Source organism: Eptesicus fuscus, chromosome 6 (genome assembly GCF_027574615.1).
Source record: "Eptesicus fuscus isolate TK198812 chromosome 6, DD_ASM_mEF_20220401, whole genome shotgun sequence".
NCBI lineage: Eukaryota > Metazoa > Chordata > Mammalia > Chiroptera > Vespertilionidae > Eptesicus > Eptesicus fuscus.
Genome location: NC_072478.1, coordinates 101,144,759 through 101,171,747, shown reverse-complemented (window position 1 = coordinate 101,171,747; position 26,989 = coordinate 101,144,759). Strand labels below are relative to the sequence as shown.

The 26,989-nt window shown below is 45.7% G+C and overlaps 1 protein-coding gene across 1 annotated transcript in view; it reads left to right on the top strand.

Annotated features, from left to right (window-relative positions):
• The window catches only part of SLIT3 (slit guidance ligand 3), a 526,414-nt gene that overhangs the window by 18,615 nt on the left and 480,810 nt on the right, over window positions 1-26,989 (top strand). The window contains exon 2 of the mRNA XM_008147633.3: window positions 24,226-24,297. Within this exon, the coding sequence (XP_008145855.2) occupies window positions 24,226-24,297 (72 nt within the window). The remainder of the gene's footprint in view (window positions 1-24,225; window positions 24,298-26,989) is intronic.

The following is a 26,989-nucleotide window of genomic DNA, read 5'->3' as shown; positions in this document are numbered from 1 at the left end:
CGGTGCGTTCTCGCTAGATGTATAATCCTGGGCCAATCTCTGACTCTGTGCACAGGCTTCTCGCTGTGAAGTCCAGGTAGCACTGGCTATTGCCAAAGGCTGTTGCAAGGAATGAGTGAACAGGATCAGGCACAATGACTGCTGGTAGGTAGCATGTGCCAGGCACTGTTGTAGCACACTGCTTGCGCTCTCTCAATTTTTACAACATTCCTATGAGGTTGGTGCTATTGTTATCTCATTTTGTAGAAGGAAAACAAAGGCGCTGAGAGTACACATGATTTACTCCATGTCCCACAGCTACTGGGTGGCTGAGCCAAGTTTCCCGTGCAGTCAGATTCAAGCATCCACATTCTCCACCAAGCATTGTGCCTCTTAGGCAGTATATAACTTATCGATAGCATGTACAATCAGTCAGGAAAATAACATTCATGTGCGACATAATTTACATGGACTTTAAGTATATATATATTTTAATGTATGATATAGTTTATATAAATTTAAATATAAAATTTTACTATATCTAAGGTGTTATAGTAAATTAAATGGAATCTAATGGAAATGTCACTTTTGTTGGTAGAAAAGATTGAATAATAGTAATTTTATAGAGTTCATCCTAATGTGTGATACTTAAGTCACAGATTTTTTTTCTTTATCTTACCTTCTCTCTCTCTCTCTCTCTCTCCCTCTCTCCTCAGACAGTATGTATACAAATTCATGCACAAGCTCACATTTTTCTCCTCCATAAAATGGAGCTAACACCCCTAACACATGGTGCTGCTATACCATGTCAGTCCGACAGCAGGTGTGGGAAGCACCTAACACGGTGCTCAGTAAATAGGATCCATTGTTATTTTCCGGTCACGGCCATGGCTCCCACACACCTGCAGGGTCCTGCTGTGTAATACTCCTCCTTTCATCCCTAGTGGCTTGGCTTTTGGTTTGAGGGTCTCCATGTACAAGAAAACTTTTAAGTTACAGGTGAAGTACAGAGCCCAGGAGCTATTTTTCATTCCATGGGACTTGGCTATTCTCAATATGCTCCAGCCTAATACAAAGCCTCCTGTCAGGCCACGCTGAATGCTGTTGCCTTCCACGCACGTAAGAATTACGGAGCTGCCAGCATGAAATACCACCCTGCCCGGCCTCGCAGCTCATTCCTGCCGTGTTTTCTCCCGGGTCCTCATGGTACAGTCCCCTGCTGTTCTTACTGAATTTTTGGCTTGTCAGTCAACCTGCTCTTTGGAAACTCTACCCAACTCCAGGCCCACCTGTGGGTTTTGATACATTGAAGGATCTTTTTGACCTCTTGGGTGTGGGTTCTGAGTCTCGGCAGGGGAGCTGTGTGGTGGTGGCCCTGCTCTCTCCCCAAACCCCTTGCCAAAATGAGCTTGGAGAGATTGGTGGACCAGGTCAAGAAGAAACCAGGCTGACTTCCTGGTCCTCAGCCCTGGCTGTGTCTGGATAGGCACCCTCAGTCCTGGCAGTCAACCTGAAGGATCACAAGGAGAGAACATGACGGGTGTGCCCTTCTCACGGAGCCCCCTCTGCTTTCCTAGGGGCGGGTTGTTGGGGTTGTTGGGGTTTGTGCACTCATACTGCGGCTCCATAGTAACAATAAGAGCTGACAGTTATTGAGACTCGTGTTGTTTCAGGCACTATGCTAAGTGTTTCTTATTGTTTCATTTAATCCTCACAAGAATAGGATTAAGTCCACGTTGAGGCAGGGAGGATAATTAGTTTGCTGTGGTTACACATGTGACAAAAGGTAGAGCTATGATTCAGGCCAGTCCATTTGACCCACAGCTTTGCTTTCTTTGGAGGTGCTACCAGCTAGGCTTCCTGGATTCTAAAGCATCAGGTTTTACTCATTCCTACGTGTAGAAACAAATGCAGAAATGATACAGACGGTCCCTCCGCTAAAGTCCGGATATACTTGTGAACTCAGTTGCTCCCTGGGTTTCTTTGGTAGAGTGGGGCCTCCTTGTGCGAGTTCCAGATCCTATCAGCATGAGAGCCAGGGAAGACTTGGGCAGGACATCAAGTCCAAGGGAGTGATCATTGCTGTAAACAGGAGGCCCATTCATTCAGTCAGTCACTCAGCAAGGCCACACTTCGTCCACCCATGTGCACCTGTGAGGCTCTGGTGAACAAGCCATGTCTTACCTCACTGATCTGCTCTTACAAAAAACAACCTAGCACACCTACTACAATGGCTACTTTTTTCAAAATCCAGAAAAATCACAAGTGTCGGTGAGGATGTGGAGAAATTTAAATGCAATATGAAATGGTGCAGCCTCTGTGGGAAGCAATATGTTGGTTCCTCAAAAAGTTAAACATAAAATTACCATATGATCAAGCAATTTTACTTCTAAGTTTATCCGAAGAATTGAAAGCAGGGACTCACTTACGTGTATGCCAATATTCATAGCAGCATTAATCACAATAGCCAAAAGTTAGAAGCCACCCAAATAAGCAAAATGTGGTATATATCTGTAATGGAGTGTTATTCAGCCTTAAAAAGGAGTGGAGTCCTGATCAATGCTATATTATAGATGAACTTTGAAAAATTGTTAGGCAAAATAAGGCAGACACAAAGGGTAAATATTGTATGATTCCACTTACATAAAATATTCAGAATTGGCAAACTCATAGACAGAAGATAAATTAGGGGCTAGAGGAGTGGGCACTGGGGAGTTAGGACTTATTGGGTACCGAGTTCCTGTTTGGGGTGATAAAAAGTTTTGGAAATAGACAGTAGAGATGGTTGCACAACATTGTGGATATACCGAATGCCATTGAACTATGCACTTAAAATGGTCAGAATGGTCAATTTTATTATATACCAGTGGCCCTGCGCACGAATCATTCGTGTGCGAGTAGCTCGCTGACGCTTGCCTCAGCTGGCAACCCCGCCCACCGCTGCTCTTAGCTCTCTGCAGCACTGTAGCTCGCTGCCCCACCCTCCTGCTGATCGGTCATTACTGTCTCAGCATAACGACCATTTGCATATTACCTCTTTATTATATAGGACATGTCACCACGATTTAATTTAACAAACCTCATCATGAGAAAAACAAAAAGGTTGCTTTTTAAAGGAGCAAAATCTTATCGAAATCCCTTTCTTATTCATCTCAGCACCCAGGCCTTATGCCTAGCACAGGGCCTGGCATATAGTAGATGCACATTTCTTTTTTTTGCTGAACCAAAATGGGAACAGCTAGTTTCATTTGTAGTTGAAAATGGCAGTGAGACTGTTGAGTGTAGATTTTACTACCATGGCAACTGTGGAACACAAAGATGATAAATTTTGAAAATGCAGTAATGTTTTTGGCAGGTGGGGTTAGCTGGAGGTAACATGGCCCATTGCAGGTAAAGATAAGATTTGAGGGACAGTGAATTGTTAGTAATTGTTCTACAAACTCAGAGTCCCAACCAAGCTGTGTCCTCTTTGTTCCGGTTGAGAGCATCCAGGCGGCTCTTTGGACCAACTGAACCCAAGGAGGTGAGAGGATGAAGTCCAAGTTTGTATTTGGACTCCAGGAATCTTTGTTAGAATCTCTCAAGGGAGGACTGGTAGCCAGCCACATCTCTCTCCATTTAGAGACAACACAGTTCAAATCTTCAGGAAGAGGCATTGTGCGTCTACAGATCTCCTTGGACATTAACAGAATCACAGCTGGTATCTGGGAGGAAAAGAGAGAAGACAATTTGGCATTTAAGGAAATAGACCTAGGAGGAGATAAAAGGGGCTCGTCTTGCTGTATCATTTCACAGGCCAGAATGCTTCTTTTAGAGGAAGAAAATGATTTCTAAAAGCGGATGTGAATTTTTTGTTTTATTCAATTGTTCTCCCTCTGTTTTAGGTTTGATAACTATTTTAGGATTGGGAAGGAAAGTCTTTGCCTGCCCTCATTTCCACAATCCTCCCTCGATCAACACCTATGCAATATGCATACTTAATCATTACTAGCAGCGGGGGAGCAGTCTTAGAATCCAGGAGCCTGATCTCCTGCAGGGTCCACCATCCTGTCCATCCTGTCCCCAGGCCACCTGTGACTTGCCTCTTCCTGACTCAGAGTGCTGAGTTATATCCCTCTGGGGGGATCTGGGGGTGGGTTTATGGTAGTAGAATGACCATGGGTTTGGAATTAGGGCTAAATCTGAACCCAGGCTTTGACACTTAAGAATTGTATAACTTTGATGAGTCACTAAACTCCAGTTTCCTCATCTGTTAAATGGGCACAGTGATACCTGTGTCCAGGGTTCATGTGTACAGCACCTATAAATGTGTAACACCTGCACATAACCTGCACCTAGGCAGCTGCCCAGTACTTGGCAGCTATTGCTGTTATGAGGAAACCAAATAGTCACTTTGTTCTTTGGACCTGGCACCAGAGTGTACTAATGCTGGTGTGCTTGAAAAATCCCTGCCACCCACAATTTAGCAGAGTTCAGGATAGCAACCAGCTGTGTGCCATGATACAAAGAGCTAATGATTAGAGATCACTCATTATATTTAAAGATATATATATATATATCTGTATGTGTATATATATATGTGTGTGTGTGTATATATATATATATGTGTGTGTGTGTGTGTCCATTTTTCAGAAGAGAAAACTAAGGCTTAATGAGGTTAAATCACTCACCCAAGATCACTCAACTAGCAAATACTTGAACCCAGACCGTCTTACTCCAGAGCCCAGGTGCATGACCAACACACTGGCTGCTGTGGCAGGAAAGCCTTCCATGAGGAGGCTGTGGAGGCAGAGCCAGGAAGGTGTCAGTCTCAAGATCTGCCAGGTGTTCCGAACCCTCGTCTGAGAAACCCTTTTCCTGTCTTGAACATCCCCCCACTTGCCCATTGAATGAAGTTCTCATTCTTCGTTGCTCTTCCAGGTTTGCCAAATCCAGTCCCCATCCATCATGCAGTAATTAGTTCACTCATTCATGCAGTCAACATTCATTTGCTGAACAGCTCCCCTGTATTGTGACTGAGTTTACTCACCAGGCCCCAGGCACTGCCCTGGTGACTGGTACACATTATCTTGCATACTCATCATACGACTTTACATGGTAGACCTCATTACCTCATTCTGCTTATTACTACTTTACAGTTGACCAAATAGAGGCTATAAGGAGGTTAAAATAGTTATCTAAGGTTCCCCAAATTATGTCAGAACCAGGATTCAAATCCTACAAGGCTTTCATCAACCCTAGACCCAAGGAAATGTGTCTTCCCTTTTCCAACTCCTGTGATATTAATTAGTCTTCCAGACCAGTGGTTTCCAAACCTGAGCAGGGATCAGAATCACCTAGAGAGCTTGTAAAACACAGATTGACGGGCCCTATCTCCACAGGCTGTGATTCAGTAGGTTGGGATGAGGCACAAGAATACACGTTTTTATCATGTTTCCATATAGTGCTGACGATGCTGGCTGGGGGAACCCACTCTGGGAACCACTGCTCTAGCCCAAGCTCTTTGAGCACAGGGATCCTCTCTTTATTTTCCTCTATTATACAATGCCTGGCACAACATTGTTGTTTGATATGTATTTGTTATTTTGAATTTTTTAATTGCACATTTATTTCTCCTTTATATATTATGTTGTGTTTTTATTTCTCAGTGTGCAGATTCTTAGGCTTTTCCATTTAGGGTTTAAATTCCTGGGGGACAGGGGGGGGTGGTCAGGAATTTCATCTAATATTTCTTAGCCCTTTTGCAGAGCTTTGCACCTACTGGGTGATAGGTAAGTGTAAGTGTCCACTGTGTGGTTGCTTGATTCAGAGGCCAACCTTGCTAAAACCTAAATTGCAAGCCAGTTGATCTCTGGAAGAACAGCTCTTGAAACAATCTCTAGAAACCTAGGAGAGGGCCTAGTATATAGTTGGTATTCAGTAGTGCTTGTAGAATGAATATCACTCTGTGGCTTTGTGGTCAACAGTTTCCAGATCTGCCTGATATCTTGAGCCCAGTGTCAGCTTAGGAGCTCAGCCTCAGTTTTCCAGGGCTTTCAGTTCACCTGCAGCAATGATTCTCAATCCTAGCTGCACATTGGAATCACCTGGGGAGCTTTAAAATAATATTGATGCCTGATATTTTACACCTAGAGCTTCTGATATTGCTGCTCTGGAGTGTGGTCTGAGCAGCAAGTCATTACAGGCCCCTGGTGATTCTGGAGAGCAGCTGAGGATGAAAACCCTAATCTAGAGCATTTGGCTGCATGATTTTCTCTCGCACATTGACAGAGGCACATATGTACGTGCATAGGGGTGCACGTGTGTGTGTGTGGAGAAGTGCAGAGCTATGTGCTCCTTCTTGAGTGGTGCAGAGTGAGCATCTCTGCCTCTAGGATGAGGGTGCAGGGATTGGAAGTCAAGCCTTGGTTAAAAACTCGGCAAAGCCAGAGGGCGGGTGAGAGCATTGAGCATGCCTGCCTTCCTCCCCTACGCCTGCCTTTGGCCGACCGCTGGTTGCCACATTGCATAGCCAAGGGGGCTCAGTTTCAGGGCAGAAGGCAGGATGTGGTAGGCTGAATGCAGGTGGTGTGGCTGCTGCAAGGCTCTTTTGTTCAGCCTCAGTTTAGAAGGGGCCGTCCTCCCAGAGACTGAGGTGTGGGGTTTAGCGTTTGGCATCATGTGCATTGGCACTGAGTATTCTTGGGTTTCTTGATGGAAATGCACACGGCTACTTGAGACCCATGAGCTGGCTGAGAGCAATGGGAAAGGTCATGCCTGGGCCCCTACCCCAGCAGGTTGCTTGACTCAGCACAATCCTGGTGTAATTAAGCATGACAAGAAGCAAAAGGGGAAAGGGCTGGTACTTACCCGTGTGCATTCAGCCCGGGCCCCCAGGGATCAGGGTATTCAGAGGTGCCAGCTGTTCTCAATTTTATTGGAGCCAAGGTTTGGCTCACCTACAGCCATCTCCATCAATTTGTCTCTGGGCAGTTGGGGTGTGCTTCAGTAGATTTGCAGGATCAAGTCACCTAGAGAGATGGTTGGGTGAGTAATTCTCATTCCCTTTCCTTCTCTTCTCTCTTCTCATGTGGTCTCAGAAGGTGTGTGTAAGAGGTATGATCACATTCGTACATTCAAATTGTTCACTGTTCTTTGAGAAGTAGTTTTGGGTAAGGCACTGTTCTGGGCACTGGAGCCAGGACTGGTACATAAGACTCGGTTTCTTTCCTAACACATCTTTTTACTAGGTGGGAAAGCATTTGGTCATTATAAAGTGGGGAGTCAAATTCAGTCATCTACTTAGGCCAGACTGGTAATATAAATAGGTGAATTGGGCTGCCCATGAAGCTATAGGGAGTGATGGGGCTAATAGGATCCCTAGTGAACTGGGACCACATGCTGAGCCCAAAGTAGTTTTTAAAATCCCTCTTTGATAAGCCAAAAAAGCAGGGTCTGTACAATGGGTCTCAATGGTGGGAAGCCTACTTGTAGCCACTTAGGGTGGTAAACATTTAGCTAAAGGGCTCCAGGGTCCCTCATGGCTATGTGAGGGTCTGAAGAATCAAAGCCCAGAATGGACTCATGATCCTGGAGGTGTGCTCTTCCCGAACCAGCCTCATCTGTGATGCTGATTAAGAAGCCCACCTTGAGCATCTAGGGGGCTTCCAGAATGAAGCTAGCCAAATTGGGAATTCACCTGGGCTGGGGGGTCAGTGCGGGCATCTGACAAGCTGCAGATGCTATATGAAGAAATTGTAGTGACTCTGCCCTCCAAGTATGACTTGAAGCTCATCTCTCCCTTTCTGTCCCTTTAGAAACGTGAGAAGTGAGGAACAGAGAGAAAGAACAGGATGGGAACCTGAGCACTCTTGTCCAGGCTTCCTCCAGCTTAGACAGAGAATGTCGACATGGAGAGCTTGGTGGGCTTCTGCCCTGCTAACACCCTGTTTCTTTCTGGTCTCCATCTGCCCTTGCCTACTTTATTTAGTCCAGTGATGCTCATTTGCCCATCACTGGACTATGGGTCCAGATTTCCCAGGGGCAGGCCCTGGAGGCTTTGCCTATGGTCTCAACTCTCGAGCTCAACCCTGCAATGCTAGGGTGTATGGCAAGGTTTCTGTAGATATAGAGGCCTGTTTCAGCCTCAAAGGCTCTTTCTTCCGGAAGCTGACCAAGAAACGCAGACTTAGCCTCATGGAATTAAAGTGGCAAGTCTCTTTCTCCGGAATTTGAAGCACAACATAGCTTCTAATTCTTCCTTCTGACGTGGTGTCATCCTTCTCCAGATGTATGGGACTCTCTCATTGTTGTCTTCTTTTCATTTGTCCATCCATGTGCTTGTGTTTCCCACAGTGTGTTGCAGTGAAATGGTTTCTGCAAAGCCCCTTGCCTCCTTCCTAAAACAATTTTCCCCTTTGCAGTGCCCCACACACCAGAGCCAAGGCCCCAAGCCACGTCAGAGTGAACAAACCACAGACTGAAATTGCAGCCATTCAGGAGAGAGGAGTCTTTAATTTGGGCTTAAAATAGCCCACAGCCTGAGATTTTGAGGGATCAGGAGCAAGGTGTAATCGCAGGAAAGGGTATTGGAGACCCACCCCAGGATGACTGAGCAGGGGCTGTGGGCAGGGAGAAAGACAGGCACAGAGATTGGGGGTCTGGGCTGGAGTCCCCACGGCTCATTTGGCATTGTATTCTTGAGTCTCTTTCATAATGATAGAGTGAATGATGTGGCAATAAAAATACCTGGGACCTGCCTGCTCCATCTGGAATGGTGCGTCTGCTCCCCCACTTTGCTGAAAACTCTGTGCAGACATCATTGTCACATTAGCAAGAACCAGGTCCACCATGTTGCTGAACTTCTGAGCCACTATGCACTGCACATGATATGTTCTATTTGTACTTTATCTCTTGAAAAATGTCCCCTGGAGTTGTACAAGCAGCAGGGCTAGTAATAAGAAGAGCAAAGAGTAGTGAGCACCTGTGGGCTCAGCGTTGTTCTATCATGTTGGCATGTATAAACTTGATTAATTCTCAGCCCAACTCAGTGAGGAGGACATTGTGATTATCTCTTTTTCTAATAGGGAAGTAGAGGGCCAGGGAATTTAAATAACTTCCCAAATCATGACACTAGGTCAGGCTACCAAGTGCACAGTAAGCTTTAGTGTGACGCTGCTACCCACACTTAACCATTACGCATGCATCACCTTCCATGTTAATGTTGTGGTTTTTATTATTCTTATTTCTGTGATCACTGCCTGTCTTAGTTAGCTCAGTCTATTATAACAAAACTAGAGGCCTGGTGCACGAAATTTGTGCAGGAGTGTGTGTGGAGGGGGTGGGGCTCAGCCAGGCCTGCACCTTCTCGCAATCAGGGACCCCTCAGGGGATGTCCCACTGCCAGTTTAGGTCCAATCTGGCAGGAATCTGGCCTAAACCAGCAATTGGACATCCCTCTTGAAATCCGGCACCGCTGACTCCTAACTGCTCATCTGCCTGCCTGCCTAATCACCCCTAACCACTCTGTGTGACTGCATGATCACCCCTAACTGCTTGCCTTCCTGCCTGATCACCCCTAACCACCTCTGCCTCGGCCTCTGCCCACCATGGCAGCCGCCTCTGCCTCACCCCCACCACCATGGCTTCATCTAGAAGGTCGTCTGGAAGGACGGCCAGAAGGATGGCCAGAAGGTCGTTCGGCTGTCCAGTCTAATTAGCATATTATGCTTTTATTATTATAGATACTGCTGACTGGGTGGGCTAACCAATAGACATCTATTTCTCAGAGTTCTGGAGGCTGGACATCCGTGATCGAGGTGCCAGCACAGTTGAGCTCTGGTGAGAGCTCTTTTCCTGGCTTACAGACAGCCGCCTTCTCTCTGTGTCCTCATATGATGGAGAGAGTGCTCTGGTATCTCTCCTTCTTATAAGGACACATCGCATCCTGAGGCTCCAATCTCATGACCTCATCTAAACCGAATTACCTCCCCGAGGCCATTCCTCCAAACACCATCACCTTGGGGCTTCAACATCTGAATTGGGGGGGAAGACAAACAGTTATAACACTGTCATTTCTTGTGGGGTTTTTTTTACCCTAGTGGACTATATAAGCTCCTAGATCAGAGGTCAGCAAATCACACAATAAATATTTAGGCTCTGGAGATCATATGGTCTCAGCCGCAGCTATTCAACTCTGTCCAGATAGCACGAAAGCAGCCATAGTCAGTCTATAAACAGATGAACATGGCTGTGTTCCATGAAAACTATTTATGGGGACTTAAATTTGAATTTCATATACTTTTTGTGTCATGAAATATTAGTCTTCTGAGTTTCTTCTACCATTTAAAAACATAAAAACCATTCTTAGCTTGTAGTCTCTACAAAATCAGGCAGTGGGCTTGATTTGTCCATAGTTTACTGACCCTGGTCCTAGAGCCCAGGGATTTGGAGGGTCGTGTGTTTACTTTAATCCATGTCTTCCCAGGACCTCGGTCCTGGCAGTCAGTCTCCATCCCTAAATGCTGATTTAATGAGAACTCTGTGGCAGCTCTCACAGGTATGCTGGATGACCTGGGGATACTGCTGATTGTCAGAAGAGCCAAAAGTCGCCCTTGCTCCGAGCAAGGGACAGAAGTTCAATCTTTGTCACAATGGCTGCGAAGAGAGCAGGAGCCTCCCGCTTGTGGGTCTTCACAAATGTTTGTGGGAGAGGGAAGAGAGAATTTCTTTTTCCACAGAAAGTGTAGAGATTTATTCTTTGCAAATAGACCTACAGACGTGATTTGTAATGGGAAACAGATTTCCCCCCTGAAGATAAATGGAATGTCCCCACCTCCCAAACTGAGAAGAGAATTGTTTCCTCTTTACAAAGGAAACAAATTGGATTCTCAAAGGAATAATCAGAGAAGTTTTTAAAATTGTCATAATAAGCAAGATATGGTTTCACAAATGATGAAAGGGAGGGCTGCCTTTCTCTGGTCTGGACATGCAGAACTGGTCCAAGAATCACACAGTCAGTGCGTGTCTCTCTCTCTCTCTCTCTCTCTCTCTCTCTCTCTCTCTCTCTCTCTCTCTCCATGATCCCTGTCCCTTGGCCTATTATCAGTGTCAGATGAAGACAGTGGCTCCCGCGTGAATGGGGTTGGTGGGTCCATCCTGGTCCAGTGTCTCACTATATAGATATTGTCTTCCTTTCCAGCCCTCCTTCTTCAGCACGTTACTGAGGTGGGACCCACTCCCCAGGCAAGCTTCCTGACAGCTGCCGATCATTTTACTCAGTGGGAGAGGGCATTACAAGTGGGAGCCTTGCCCAAGCAAAGGGGTGGTGCTTGGAATGAGCTTAGTGGGCACAGGGCCCTGCCTGGATGGACGAGCCACTTGGGATACACTCCCAGGCGGCCAGGGATCAAGGCTGAAGCTTCTCACCTTGGTGCAGGTGCAGAACCATGATGGGTTGAGGGACCAGTTCCATACACCTGGACACAAGTCAGCATCAGCTGTGTCCTTGGCCAAATGCGGCTGGGCATGGATGCTAAGAGCTGGTATAGAGAAGAGTGGATGGGAGAGGAAGAAACTACAGCCCTTTACTTTGAAGAGCCTTAACTCCGCACTCCTTTGCTGCGTATGTGGAGGGGGCTTCCACACTGTGCTTGCCCTCCAGGTGCTCATAAGAAAGTAGACAATTGGTTCAATTCCCTGGGAGCTATAGGAGCAAAAAGCATGGAGCCATGCCAATCCAGCCCTGCTCTCTAGAATCATTTCCCTGTGGATCATAGAAGATGTATAAATAGGGAAAGTGACTTAATCTCTCAGGACCTCAGTTTCTGTCAAGTGGAGATAATAATAATATACACCTCATAGGAATGTTAAGAACTCAAAGGAGATGAGAAGTGCCTGATAAATCAGGAGACCTCAATACATGGCAAAACTGTTTTACTGTTATTGTTCATCATTATGGTACTTTCCTGGCAGCAATAACTTGCTACAGTTGTATAACTCTTACTTAATTTCTAAAGCCTTTTATCTTATAGTACTCCATTTGATCACCTCAGAAACTCTCCGAGGTTCAGCAAGTGCTATTACCCCGTTTTGCACATGAGAAGAGTGGCTCACCCAAACCACAATATTAGGGAGTCATGGAACTGGCCCTGAGCCTTGGTTGGTGCTGCAGCCTTTGGTCTGGTTGTCAGCAACTGTGCCATTCTGCCGTCTCACAGGTGCATGAGGCTGTGTCAGCCAGTGCATAAGACGTTTGGTGTGTAAGAAGTTTTATCTACTCTCAAGGAGCTTCTAGTCTAGTTGAAATTCAAAGCATCTGGTCTAGGAAACGGAGAGTCCACATGCAAGTGAAGGCACATTTGCTGTTTCCAACAGAGGCAGGCCAGAAACTGACTCGCCAGGAGTCCTATATGGCGCCATCAGATGACATCCAGAATTTTCTTATGCTTAACCTGCAAAGACCTGTCTCTGATTTCCTGCATGTCACTCCTGCAAATTCCCTCCATGTGTGAAATGTGCAAAGAAGCCAACTCTGTGGCGGATGGTGAAGCTCCAAGTTGCATCACATCCCCTCTACCACTCCTCCTTCGCAGCAGACCTTAACATTATTCTGTGATTGCTTCGCATCATCCTTCCCAAATGTGCATCAAATTAAAGAGTTATTAGGGCATGGCAGGACATGTTTATGAGGAAGAATTTCCTTTAAAGTCACAGCTCAGCCTGAACTTACTTTATTAGTGTTTATACAAAGTATGTAGTCTGTTCCAACGCAATCCATATTTATGTTCCTGCAACCATTGCATTCCTTGGGCTGCCCCTTCCTGTTTTCTTAAAGTGATTACCGCACCTAGATTAACAGTTAATGGTGTGTGTGCTGTGTGGCTGGTCAGGCTTAGAGACCTGCACCTTTCAGAGAATGACAACCATGATGTGTCCTACAAGAAGAATAGATTTTATTTTATTTTAAAAATTCTTACCTGAGGATATGTTTTCATTGATTTTTAGAGCGGAAGGGGGAGAGAGAGTATGCACCTCACCCAGGGATTGAACCCACAACATAGGTATGTGCCCTGACAACCTAGCTATGTACCCTGGCCGGGAATCGAAACTGCAACCTTTTGGTGCACAGGACAGTGCTCCAACCAAATGAACCGCCCATTCAGGGCCAAATAGCATGGATTTGAAAGTGGTCTGATCAAAGTGGACATAAAGGGGGGATGGCACTCCATAAGAATAAGGACATGGGGAACAGGCCCCCTTGTTTGTCCACTCACCTCTAATCATGGGAATTTTGTGGCTCTAACGAGGAACACTATTTGCCCAGGACAGTTCTAACTTTCTCTGTTTTCCTGATATAATTATTAAAGGCAGTCTTTGATGTGCAAAGCATTGCAGTTTGGATGTTAAATTACATGGTCACTCTAGTTCGAACTGATGCCCAGATTTACTGGTGTAAATGAAATATGGACATCGACTTTGGATCTGAAGCCATGGTCAATGAGGAACAAATGTAACTCAGTTAAAACCATTAATAAAAAGCTCAGGTTCAGCTCAGCTGGCGTGGCTCAGTGGTTGAGTGTTGACCTATGAACCAGGAGGTCATGGTTTGAATCCCGGTCAGGACACATGCCTGGGTTGCAGGCTCGATCCCCAGTGTGGGTCATGTAGGAGGCAGCCAATTGATGATTCTCTCTCATCATTAATGTTTCTATCTCTCCTTCTCCCTTCCATTCTGAAATCAATAAAAACATATATTTAAAAAGAAAAAAAGCCCAGATCATTCAGTCATTCAACAGATATTTATTATGTCTTTTATGTGCTAAGCATTGTGCTGAACCCCGAGGATTCAAATATAAATAAGATATGGCCCTAATGCCTGAGAAATTGGAGTTTATTAGTTTAGCTAAAATTTTTAGTATGTTACAAAAATTGTGTGATTAGGTCATGTCAATTGGTTTCTCGCCCTTCAGGACTCTATATTTATTTCTTGAAGTTGATCGCTAAAGTCTCAGGCACTGACACCTAAAAGCCTGGATATAGACGCTCATTGGTCATTATCAGCTTGTGACCATAGACATGGGTATCCAATCTCCCTGTGCTTCCATTTGCTCATTCATGAAATGGGAATTATAATAGTACCTACCTCACAGGCTAGTGTAAGGATTGTAAGAGGCACTGAATGTGAAGTGCTTAGCATAGTTTTTAGCACAAGGTAAATACCCCGTACACGTTGGCTCTTGCATAATAATTACTCATTCTGCAGGAGGAGTAATTTAGACCCTAATGTGGGCAGGATGCAGGTTCTGTACCTCTGTTGATGAGAACTTAGATGGCATTCTTTTTTTTTTTTTTTAAAGCATAGTTCAATGTTTGTTAATGGGGCTCAAAGCCTATGAAAATTATCCTGGGGAATAATTCAGGGTCAGTAAGATTCTGACCCTGGTGAATCAGTCACTACATTTTCCACCTTTTAAAATTGGGGCAGGTAATTTTCCCAAGGTCATGCTATGAGATAGAAATGGCACAGAGAAAGATCACGATTGCTTAACTTCTAGGCCTTTCTTTCCTACTCTGCTGTATAGCCATGTGTCATCAGTCAGCACAAACCAGGCTATGCTTCAGGAACAAAGAAACCCAGATATATGTGTGGCAAAGCACAGTAAGCAGTGCTGTTGGTGTGGGTAGTGGTTGTGGTCTGTACTCCACACTGTCACTCTGGAACCCAGGCTTCTTCCATATTAGGATACCACCATTTTTACACGTGGCCCCTTATCAAGGAAGACAAGGAAGGGGAAGAAAGGATTATGCTGTGTGAGATGTTCTATGGTCTAGCTTGGAAAGAAATCAGTCTCATGGTCTCACCTAGCTACAAGGGTTGCCAGGAAATTTAATCTCGCTGTTTACCAAGGAGGAAAATGAAATAGTGTGGTGAACACATAGCGGTGTCCTATCGTGCCATGCGCCTGACATTTCTTGTCATATTTCCAAAGGCTGACCCCAGTCTCCTCTGAGGTTTCTGTTTCCTGACTTCCAGGGGTTTGCAGAACCATATTTTCATGTGCTCTACATGCAGTGTAGGGAAGGTTTTGAGAACAGGCCTTCTGAGAATTGTTTGGAAGAGCTTGGTAAAGTGGGACAAAAAATGATGAACTTTTTGATTGATAGGCATTACCTAGCGGTCATTGCTCAGAAAGGAGTAAGATGCCATTCTAGAGTCACTTTGTCGTATCCTTTAATCCTTACAGCATCCTAGGAGGAAGCTACTATTATACCCATTTTATAGATGAAGAAAGAGAAGCCTGGGGATGGGTTAAGAACCTGCCCCAAATCACACCCCGCTAAGATCTGAGTCCAGGCTCTCTGATTCAGGCCTGCTTTCCTAAACATTGGGCTCTGGAGCAGGGAGCTCAAACTGACATGCCTGTAAGGACCAAGCAGGTACATCAGTTAGGGAAGCAGCCCAGGTGGACTGATGGACTACAGAGCACCTGCCTTGTCCAAAATGGGCAGTTGCTTCTTAGCTCCAGTTCACAGTAGCCCCGATTTTTGGGGGGAGACAATCCAGGATTCCAGACTTATAAGTTACATTCTCCCAAATTGGCAATTAAGTTACAAATCTTTAACCCATACTGAGAACCAGACTAAACACATCTGCAGGCCAGAATTGGCCTGTGGGCCACCAGTTTGCAAGTTCTACTCTGCTGCCTCCAGCAAAGAGCTAGATATGCCTCAGGCATGCCCTTTCCTCCTAGAGCATGGATTGAATGAGCAAGGCAGGCCAGCAGGGAGCCCTCCTGCAAGAAAGAGCAGTGAAAACAGAGACCCAGCCCACCCCTCCTCCTTGCGGGGCCCTCACCACCACCACATCCAGCCATCCAGGTTGCCCCTCGCTCTGGACCGTTCTCCTCCCTACAGGTAGCAGTCTGCACAGCGCTGGCTGCAGACTTTTGCAGGTGTAAAATTATATATGCGAGCGTGTTGCCAAGCCAGAAATTTAGCCCAGGGAGGCTTAGTTCCCAAACAACTGAGGTAGTCTGAAGCCAGTTTTTTAAATCAAACTCAGTCATTTCTCTCCCGAATGCGGGTGTTTTTGAACTTGTATGTGGTTATGTAACGGATGAGAATGAAGTGCAGAAGTCAGAGAACAGTCAAATGATGCCTGCTGTTGTGCCAGTCGGGAGAGGTAAAGCACGAGACGGGAGCTCTGTGAGGGCGATCCGCAGGGACACGCGGCTGCCTGACCTGGCGGGTGGCAATCTGACGGTTCTTGAACACATGCTGTTCCCTCTGCGCCATCATGGAAGATGGATGGCATCAAGTCCTTTGGGCTGGGCGAGGACGCAAGGGCAGGAAGACACCCATAGGGCAGGACAGTCTGAGCAGCTTCCAAGAACTGCCCTTGGACTTACCAAGGAACATCTCACTTTGGCCAGATTTCCAGAGCCTTGAGTGGCCGCAGCTCGGCTGGTTACTAGCTATAGGGAGAGTCCTGTTTCAACTGGATTACACATTTTCAACATTTTTTGGTGGGGAGGGAAGGGTGCATGAGTAATACATATTTACTGTGGAAAATACCAACCGTCCCAATAAGCAAAATGTAACATGTTTTAAAAAACAACAAAACTCTTCGCCCAGCATCCAGAGAAAACGAATGTATGTTTCTCTGAGTGTCTTCAAGGGGCCTCACTTCATCCGAGGTGTCTGGGAGGACAGGAGGGGAGGATAGTCTGTGGTCTTGGCTCCCACAGAGCTGCACACTCCTTTGGGAGATGAGGCGCACACACAGGAAGCAGGCAGCAGCACACACGGTGGAAGGGAATGTGATGAAAGCCCGAATGGAGTTGTGAGGGGGCTAAATGACGCAGAAGTTTAGAGGGTCAGGGAAGAGAGAGATCGGCGGAGGATGGAGAGGCTGGGAAAGCTGCAGAGGGGAGGCTGGGAGGCTCACAAGGTCTGAAAAGAGAGTGTATCAGTTTCCTGGGGCTACCATAACCAATAACCACAAACTGGGTGGCTTCAAACACAGAAGTGTATATTGTCGTAGTTCTAGGGGCTAACAGTCTGAAATTGAAGAGCGGTAGGGCCATGTTTGCTCTGAAGTCTGCAGGGGAGGGTGTTGCCTTGTGTGCTACCAGCTTCTGGGGGTGGCTGTCAGTCCTCAGCAGTCCCTGGCTTGCCGCTGTATCACTCCAGTCTCTACCTCTGCTATCGCATGGTTCTCCCAGTGTGTGTCTGTTTTTTTTCATCTTATGAGGACTTCACTCATTCTGGATTAGCGCCCACCCTAATGGCCTTATTTTAACCTGATTACATCTACAAAGGTCCTATTTCCAAACAGGGTTACTTTCACAGGTACTGGGAGTTCAGACTTCACCTTATGGGGGAACACAACTCAACCCATGATGTAGTGGTAGGGTTTGGATGGAGAAAGGATGTTGGTAGCTTTCAAAGCCAGCCAATAGCAGGAATGTATTTGTTGATGGAGTGCCTAACTCAGTTCCCCGATCTGGTAGGTGCTCAGTAAATGTCTGTGGACCAAAAGAAGAAAGAATTAAGTGAAGCAGGCTAAGAACAGCGGTGAGACCCACCTGCCTATTGTTGCACTGTGAAAGAAATTGGCCATTGGGGGAAATGAACCTGCTTGTAGGGGGCAGGTCTGATGTCAGGGGAAAGAGGCTGAGGTCTGTTAAATCAGGCATTTCCTGCTAGACCCCTTTTTCCCTTCTGTCCTTTCATTGCTGAAAGCTTGAAGTCTGCCTCAAGGATGCGCCACAGTCTGGGTGCCACCTGCCTCTGTGATCCTATTTAATGACATTCTGCTCCAGTACCTGACTTCCTTTCTGTTGCTCAGATCCTCCAAATGCTTTCTCTACTCAGGACCTTTACGATTCTGTCCTCCACTTGGAAAGTTCTCCCTTCAGCTTTTGCCCTTAGCTAGCTCCTTCAGGGTCTTACAAAGCTGCAATTGAGTGTTGGTTGGGACTGAGGTCTCATATGAAGGCTCAACCGGGGACAGATCCATGTCCAAGCTCTTGAGATTGTTGGCAGAATTTAGTCCTTTGCAGCCTGTTAGACTGAGGGATTTGGGCTCTTGCTGGTCATTCTTAGGTCTTTGTTGGTTGTCTGTGGAGGCTTCCCTCAGTTCTTGCCTATGTGCTTCCCTAATGTAGCCACTTGCTTCATCACAGGTAGCAAGGGAGAGTCCCCTAGCAAAACAGGTTTTACAGTCATGTGTGATATAATCACAGAAGTGACATCCTACCACCTTTGCTGTATTATATTGATGAGAAGCAAGCCCTACCCACACTCAAGGAGTGGGGATTACATAGGGTGGTAATACTAGGAGGGAGGGCACCCTAGAATCTGTCTGCCATTCTTACCAGGAGATTAAAAGTTCCCTGAAAGGAATCCTTTATTTGTTCAACACTCTATTCCTAGCTGCCATCACAGTGCCAGGACCAGAGTAGTGTTTAATAAAGGTGCATGGTCGGAAAAAAGAAAGGATAGAAGTGAGGAGGAGAAAGGGAGAGGAAGGAAGGAAAAACAGACGGAAGGAAAGAAGGAATGTCTTGCTTTCCTCTGCAACGTCTTCTGGGTTGACAATTGAAACCCTTTTCTCCATGCTCTGCTAACAGCTTCACTAGGAGATGTTTTTGCTGCTCCCCCTTCCCACATGTGCCACAGCAAAAAAAAAAAAAAAAATTTGCTGGAATGCCACAGAATGAATCAAAAGAAGGGTATGGATACACATGTGCCAAGATAGGGACAGTGGCCTACCCTAGAACATTTTTGTTTCATTTTTTCCAATGTTGTTCTAAAATTTTCTTTCTCTTCCACCCCACCCAAGGTGTCAAACAGATGTGAAAATACCACAAAGCTGCAAGTCACAGTGTTGGTTTATGATTTATGATCGGGATGGGGGAAAATAATGCAGGAGATTACCATGGTGATGCCTGTTTATGGAGGCAACATGGCAGATGATGAGGAACATGGCAGAAACCATTCACTGGCAAACAGAGCAAGAAAGCACTTCTCCCTGGAGCTTACAAAGGGGCTCAGCACTCCCACAGGCCCAGAACTCCCTGGGCAACAGACTAGGAAGTGTGACATCTTGGCCATAGTGGGAGTAGCAAAGCCACTGGGAGTGCCCCTTTGCTTTCTTCAAGACATAGGGATGGGGAATTCTGTTCTGTTCTTTTTTTTTTTTTTTGTCAGCTGTTAAACTGACACAGTGGAAAATGCTTAGACTCTAGTTGCAGATGGGCAGCATGATGTGATATAAAGCATGGCCTCTGCATCCAGAGAGCCCGAGTTCACATCCCAGCCATTGCTGCTTATTGGTTGTGTGACCTCATGGCAACTTGTTTTATTGGTAAAATCTTCTAAGTTGGGGTGTAGGTGGGGGAGACTAAGCTTCAGTTTCCTCATGTGAAAAATGGGATAATAATAGTACCTATCTCATAGGATTGCTGTCTGGATAAGAGAGAATGAACATAAACTATTTAGTACAATGCCTAGTGCAATTTGGGCCCAGCAAATATCAACTCTTATTAAGGCTGATCTTCAGTATTTTTATCTGTTGAAGGATGACTAATACCTACCTTTCAGAGCAGTTGCAAAGAGAAGAAAGAAAAAAAAGGATGAGGAGCTCCTGACCCAAAAATATTGCACTTGTCAACGTAGACTGCTATAAACAATAGTCACAAAATTTCAGTGTCTTAAGAGTTATGTCTTAAACATGTCTAAGTCTAATGTGGGTAAATGGGGAGGCAGGGAAGGGAAGGTCTCTATTCCATGCAGTCATTCAGGGACCCAGGCTCTTTCTATCTGCTCACCTTGGGCTGAATCAGCAGATTCGTGGAGTCCTCCACTGGATCTACTGACTCCAGCCCAAGGTGAGCAGGATGTTTTTTGGACCAAGGCTTGAAGGCAGCATATATTGCTTCTACCCATGTAATTGTGAGAACTCAGTTACATAGTTTCCCCTACCTGCAAGGGAAGCTGAGAAACGTAGTCTCTCTGTGTTCACCAGACAGAGGGACCTGGTTTGGTGGACAACTTGCCAGTTGGCACAATGTTGAATGAATGGCACCTGCTCATTGTGATTACTATATAACACCAGGGTGATTCCCATGGCACCATAAGCCCCACTTGGAGGGATGGGCAGCCCTAATTATGCAGTCTTACGCCTCAGAGCCTGAGAGCAGCGCCAATTCTCACCTCATTCCTAGAATGACACGGGAGCCTTCAGCCCCTGTGAGTTATCCCTGACCATAAAGACCACACTGAGAGTTTCAAGGGTGGCCGGCAAGCCTCAGAAAGGACGTGTGAGAGTCATGTGAATGCAGGTCCATTGTTAATGCTAAATTAAATATTTGGAAGGTGGCTTTCCTTTCTCTTTCATCTTTCCATTTTTTGCAAAACAAATCATTCCAACACTTAATGGTGTAAGACATAGCACTCATTTAGTATTCTCTACTACAGTTTCTGTGGGCAGGAACTCAAGGCCATTTAGCCGGGTGATCTGGCTTTTCATAAGTTCTAGCCAGATGGTAGCTGCAGCTGGAATCACAAAAGTGTCTGCTCTTACGTGCTTGACCTCTAGGCTAGAAAGATCCAAACAGCCAGGGCTGGAGCAGCTAGGGCTCCTCAGGCATCTCTCTCTCTCTCTTTTCCTCTCTCTCCCTCTCCCTCTCCTTCCCTCCCTCCTTCCATCTCTACCTCTCTTCCTTCCCTCCCTCTCTCCCTCACCCGCCATGGTCTTCTGGTCTTTCCACATGGCAGCTCAGGGTGCCAATGCAGTTGCTGGGAGAGACAGCCAGGCCGTCACTTATTGTCAAAGAAATCATTTGCAGACATGTTGTAAAACCACTTCGCTTCTCCACCCCACATCTAGACACTGTAATGGTTTCCCTATCCAGGATCACTCCAGATGGGACCATGCCTGCAGATGGTCCAGAACTCATCCTAGGCTGAGATCTGATTCCCTCAAAGGGTAACGGCGAAGGCTGAGAAATCTAAGGATCCATAGGAGCCTGGACAGGACAATGGGGGTTGGGAGAAGGATGGGCACGTGAAGTAGTGCAGCCTCTTCTCAGTGTCAGTTTAATTAATTCCCATTTTTCGCCAGGCATGTTTGCAATCCAGGATTCCTTATGTCTCACCATTCCAAGGTCTGCAAGTAGGAGAGAGTTACAGAAAGCATGGAGGCTCAGAGAATTTAAGTGTTTGAACCCTGACCTGTCTCACCTCAAAGCCCGCGTGCTCCCTGACCTTCTCCTTGGCCGTCTGGCAGTATTGTATGGATCAGGGAGGAGAAGCTACCATGGAAATAACCATGGAAATAGGTGTCATAGAAATGCTTCGAGGGAGAGGCAGCGTGAGGGGCCACTGGTGGTGCTGCCTTCCTATCAACCACAAAATGCCCCCTCTTTTCACCTGTAGGAAGATAGCATGCAAACCGAGTCTCTTGAGGATCCCAAGATTCATCTGTAAGCACAGAGTTTGGGGTGGGGCAGTCAGCTGCTCTTGGTGCACTGAAATTTCAGAGTGGAGGTGGGGATATTCAGTTCAACTAATTATAGTAACAATAGCTGCCGTGATTGAGTCTTAAACAAGTGTCAGATAAGCGCTATGCATGCATCATCTTATTTAACCCTCTTAAAAACTGTTGAGGTCAAGGTCGTCGCCCTCATTTGGCAGATGGAGAAACTGAGCCTCAGAGATGCAGTGAACTGCCTTTAGGTCACTCATTATGTGGCAAGGGGAGGATTCACACTCAGGGCTGCTTGCCTCTGAAGCGCTGCTTCCCAGACACTGACTGTGTTCCCACGGCAGCCCCACAGTCCCCATCACAACCCAACCCCAAGTCCTCAGCATCTCAGCAGCACACTTTGTCCCCCTTCACATAATAAAAATTAGTTGACGAATATTGGTGCCACAGCCACTGGCGTTAGCTGCTGAGATACCACGCTGTGTCCCCGTAATGAAACCCTTAGTTGCACTGTCATATTCACAGTTGTCAAGGTCCCCAAACAACCATCCCAGTTGTGATGGGAGGTGAGAAAAATACTCAGGGTGATTATGAGCATGCACAGACCCTGTCTGCATGCTGGTCCCTAATCTTTGCCTGAGCAACCCTTTTCTATTTCCCTGTGCAGTTTTTGCCCTTCCTTCATCGGCACTCACCTTAGTCTGAGGAGTCCACATACTGCCCTTCTCCATTGTAGGCTAGTTCAGAATCAACTTTGCTATTTTAGATGGTGGAACACTGGATGGAGTGGGGAGTTCCCAGGCGAGGTTCCTCAAGGACCTGCTTCATGTTTATTTTAGTATTATTTCTATATCAGGAGAGTAATCCCTCCCCAAACTTGGTTTTTCCTCCTGCAAAGTACGAGAATCTGAACATTGTTTCCTCATTCTTCTTATGCAACTGCAGATCTCACAAGTCTCACTGAGGCCCAACTTCAGGGTGACAACCTCAGGACCTGACTGGGAAAACCAAGGAAGTGCAGTGGTCCCTCCTTATCCACAGGGCATATGTTCCAGGCCCCCATGGATGCCTGAAACCATGGATAGTACTGAACCTTCTGTGTACTGCTTTTTTCTATACCTCATATCTTTTCACTCAAAGGAAGCACTTTATGGCTTTTCTTGGCATATCCAAATTGCCAGCATAATATTCGTGCTTTGGGGGCCATGAGTAAGTAGAATAAGGGTCACAAGCCCTGTGATTCCATGGCAGTCGAACTGAGTTGGCTGCTGAGTGATTAATGGGCCAGTAGCATTTACGCTGCACAAAGGGATGATTCACGTCCTGGGCAGAAAGGAGTGGGAAGGCGTGACATTCCATCACACTACTCAGAGTGGAGCACAATTTAAAACTTATGCATTGTTTATTTCTGGAATTTTCCATTTAATATTTTCTTATCGCAGTTAACCATGGGCCACTGAAACTGCAGAAAGTGATGCTGGGAAAAGGGGGCACTACTATGGAGAACACGTAGATAGGAACCCATTACGGGAAAATGTCTTTTTAGCTGAATGTTCTGGAGGAAAGCAGAGCAAGATAGTTTACAAGTACCTTGTTGACGCTCTAACTTGGCCAAAGCCCCGGAAAGTTTCTCATAAGGAAGGCATGGAAAATAGGAATTCATTGTTCAGCATTCATTGTTAAGAATTAGAACATTATTTATGGTCCTTTTTTGTGTCCAGTCTTCTGATATAGTTTTAGTGAACACATTTATATAGGTTTATTCTCGACTTTGTTTTTCCCTAATTCTAGTTTCCTACCCTCATGGTACTCCCTTCTCTCCAAAAAAGCCACCATAATGCTTTCAGTTCTCCTATGATAAATCCTTCTCTTTGGGACCATTTTTAGGATCTTAAGCCTACAAAGGCAGGAGTAATCCATGTAGCTATAGTTACCTAATGTAGGAATTTAGCGAAGTTACCTTAACTCTGTGACAAGCACACAATCTACCTTATTGGGCTATGGTGTTAAATGAGATACGGTCTTTGCCCTTGGGAAGTCCTCAAACTAGGAGGGAAATAGAAAAGTACCTGGCTAGGTATCAAAGTCAATCAAGATTCTTCTGGTTTCAGATGATGGCAAATTTAACTCAAACTACTGTAAGTCAAAATGTAAGAGGGATGGGATAGAGTGGCTCCACGTAAGCTCCAAATACAGAGGTGTCCGGCTTCAGGCATGTGTGGCTCCAGTGCCTCGTAGGATAGCACCAGAAATCAGTCGTTTTATCTCCTAACTCTGGAAAGCTCTGTCTTCATGGGAAAGATGGCTGCTGGCAGCGCTGAATAGCTTAGCAGCCCCAGTACAGAAGAGCCCACTGGGAATTTGAGTCATGTATGCATTCCTCAAACAATGACTGTGGTCAGAGGGGGCAAAGATGCATATAATCCTGGCCTGGTGAGGAGCTTATCCTTGGAGCTGAGACGAAGGTTCAGCCCCACTTTTATGACGTGATCTGTGAGTTGGGGGTGGGGAGCTTCCAAAGAAAAATTTCTGACCTGATGAAGGGGCAACAGAAGCCAGGCAGCTACATATAACAAACTCTGCTACAGACATAATGGATAGCTTATTCCATACAATACCCTTAAGGTTAGTTGGGCATGCTCAGGGGATATCATTAATCATTGGAATTGCCTTCTTCTTGACAAGCAACATCCCTCCAGTCCAAGCCAGTCTGGGTTGAATAGACTATAAATGTAACCTGAAAAAATCTTACCCAAATTTTCTCTCCATTTCAGTGACCTGGACAGAAATAATATCACTAGGATCACCAAGATGGACTTTGCTGGACTCAAGAACCTTCGAGTCTTGTAAGTAGCACATTACTCTCCAGCACATTTTTATTTTTAGCTCTTCAGCCTTATGAAAGGGTTCCATTGCCCTAACATGATACCCCCTAGTACTGGGCAACAGGAATTTGCCATTCTGTGGCACAAAACCCTTCATTAGGTACCAGGTTTTCACAGGTAGCTCACTCTGTGTCTCCACACTGCTGCCTGGGCTAGACCAATTGAAGAAGTCCGTCCAGTTACAGGGAAAACAGCAGGCCATACATGAATAAGTCAACATGCCCAGCTTCTAGGATGACAGCAATATCAGACTGACTAACCATTCTTCCCTTCCAAAGAGATGATAATTTCTTCTCCAGCATATGCATTAAAAGAGAAATCAGGACAAAAGTTATTTATCTTTTTGTTTAATGGAGAGGGGATGGGAGGGGAGGGGAGGGGAGGGGAGGGGAGGGGAGGGGAGAGAGGGGAGGAAGCCAGACAGGGTCAGAGCCCTTGCTGAACACCCAGCTGTGCAGACAGGTAGCAGAATGTGAGATGGGCATTTGCAAAATGGGGGAGCAAGGAATATGAGGTCTCATTTCTAAATAGTGATCCCTCATCTCTAAGTCTGAGCTGCCTCCCACACATGCCCTGACCAGGGCCAGGGATTGAGCCTGCAACCAAGGTACATGCCCTTGACCAGGAATTGAACCTGTGACCCTATGGTCCATAGGCTGACACTCTAACCCAGTGGTTCTCAACCTTTCTAATGCCGTGACCCTTTAATACAGTTCCTCATGTTGTGGTGACCCCCAACCATAAAATTATTTCCGTTGCTACTTCATAACTGTAATTTTGCTACTGTTAATGAATCGTAATGTAAATATCTGTGTTTTCCGATGGTCTTAGGCTCTACAGCAGTGGTTCTCAACGTGTGGGTCGCGACCCACAGATTGAGAACCGCTAGCAGGGTCACCTAAGACCATCGGAAAACACAGATGTTTTCCTGATTGAGAATTAATAATGGTAATGATGATGATAAACCAAGATATATGTGGTACCTTCCACAGACCAAACTCTGTTATGTAGTTATTAACCCCTACATGTCCAGAGGAAACAGAGGCTCAGATAGGTTAAGTGGTCCCAACTCCACATAGCAGGTAACGAAGGGAGGAGGAATCAGAACCCCGGATGTGTGCTTTCTAACCTCCATGCAGTGCCACTTGCATTATAGGGAGTTTAGAAAACCAATAGTCCACCTGTTTTGTAAATGCACCACTGATGAGCAAGCTGGTTCCTGAGTTTCCCTGAGCACCAGTGTGTGCGAACACTGGGATCCGAATGCGGGGCCTCCAGCCATCAGATGCTCTCCCCTCGGCGTGTCCCCCAGTCTTCGGCCAGCACACTGCCTGCTCGCCCTCCTTGGAGGGAAGACCCCAGCCCCTGCCATATCTGTCTTTTGCTCTAAGCAGTCATATGTCTGTCAGATGACTGGCAGCTCTGACAAGTGTATGTGCTCAGAATTGAGACTGGGACAGGAATGAAGGAATTCCAGGGCTCAATGTTAGGGTGTTTTCATTGAGGAGATATAGGCAGTAAACAATGTGGTTCCAGGTCATTTTGCTGCTTAAAGAACAGACATTTAGCTTCTCTCATTTTTTTTTCCCATTTCTAACCCCCCAGCATCTGTGAAAGATTTCCTTTCATACAAGTCAGAAATTTCACCTACTGCTTCATTTTCTAACAAAGTCAAAAATAACCCTTTGATTTTACCATTACATCAGAAAGACTAATAAAAATTCCAATTTCCATATCTTCTCTCTGCAAATAGAAAGTTTAAAATAATCACATAAGATCGTGTTAATATCCTCCGCATGGTCTACATCATTCCTTTGACTGTAGTTTATTGGCACATTCTTCTTATTTTGTTTTTAGTTAATGGGTACAATCTTATTTTGATAAGCGATGCCAAAACCCTCTCCCTTCCCCCACATTATAGACTCTATCAATATAATATGTTTCATTATCTCATCAATTCAAAGGCAGTCCCATTCAAGTGGCCCATTATTGCTCTACAAGAATCAGGCAGGTGGGATAGTGGAAGTGCTCTCCGGCAAACACCAATAAAATACCCAGACATACAAACGATATTTTTCCTTAATCTTTGCTGTTTAGTGGAGTAACCTAACCAACTATCTTTTTTTGAAAAGCGTTCACCCCACCTTGGTATCTTCCCTGTATCTGTTTCTTATTTACAGTTTATCATGAAGCCAGAAAAGACTTGATGGTCTTGAATAATTTGATCGGGCCACCCATTTCCTAGCAGAATGGGTTACCATGGTGCTGGGAATGGGCAAAAGCAGATAAAACAGAGATTGGGGGACTTCGGCCTCATCCAAAGGCAGTTTTCCCAAATAAAGTGCATTCAAAGAGAAGATGTAAGAATTGCCCTTCACAATTCTTTCTCCCATGGGGTAGGAGCAGGAAAAGGACTCTGCTGTGCTATCAGTTAGTTCCCTTTCTCAGTAGTCTGTTGCAAGAACTCTGCTATGACCACAATGTGGAAAACAGCTTTCTCCCAAATGGGGCTAATAAAGAGCCAAACTCCACCCAGCCATCATCCCATGGGGTGATATCCGATTCTGATCCAATGTTAAAACAAAAAAAAAATTACAGTGCTGCAAATGAACACAGTCTGTGTCCTCCTAACTAAGAACAGACTGGAGCCATG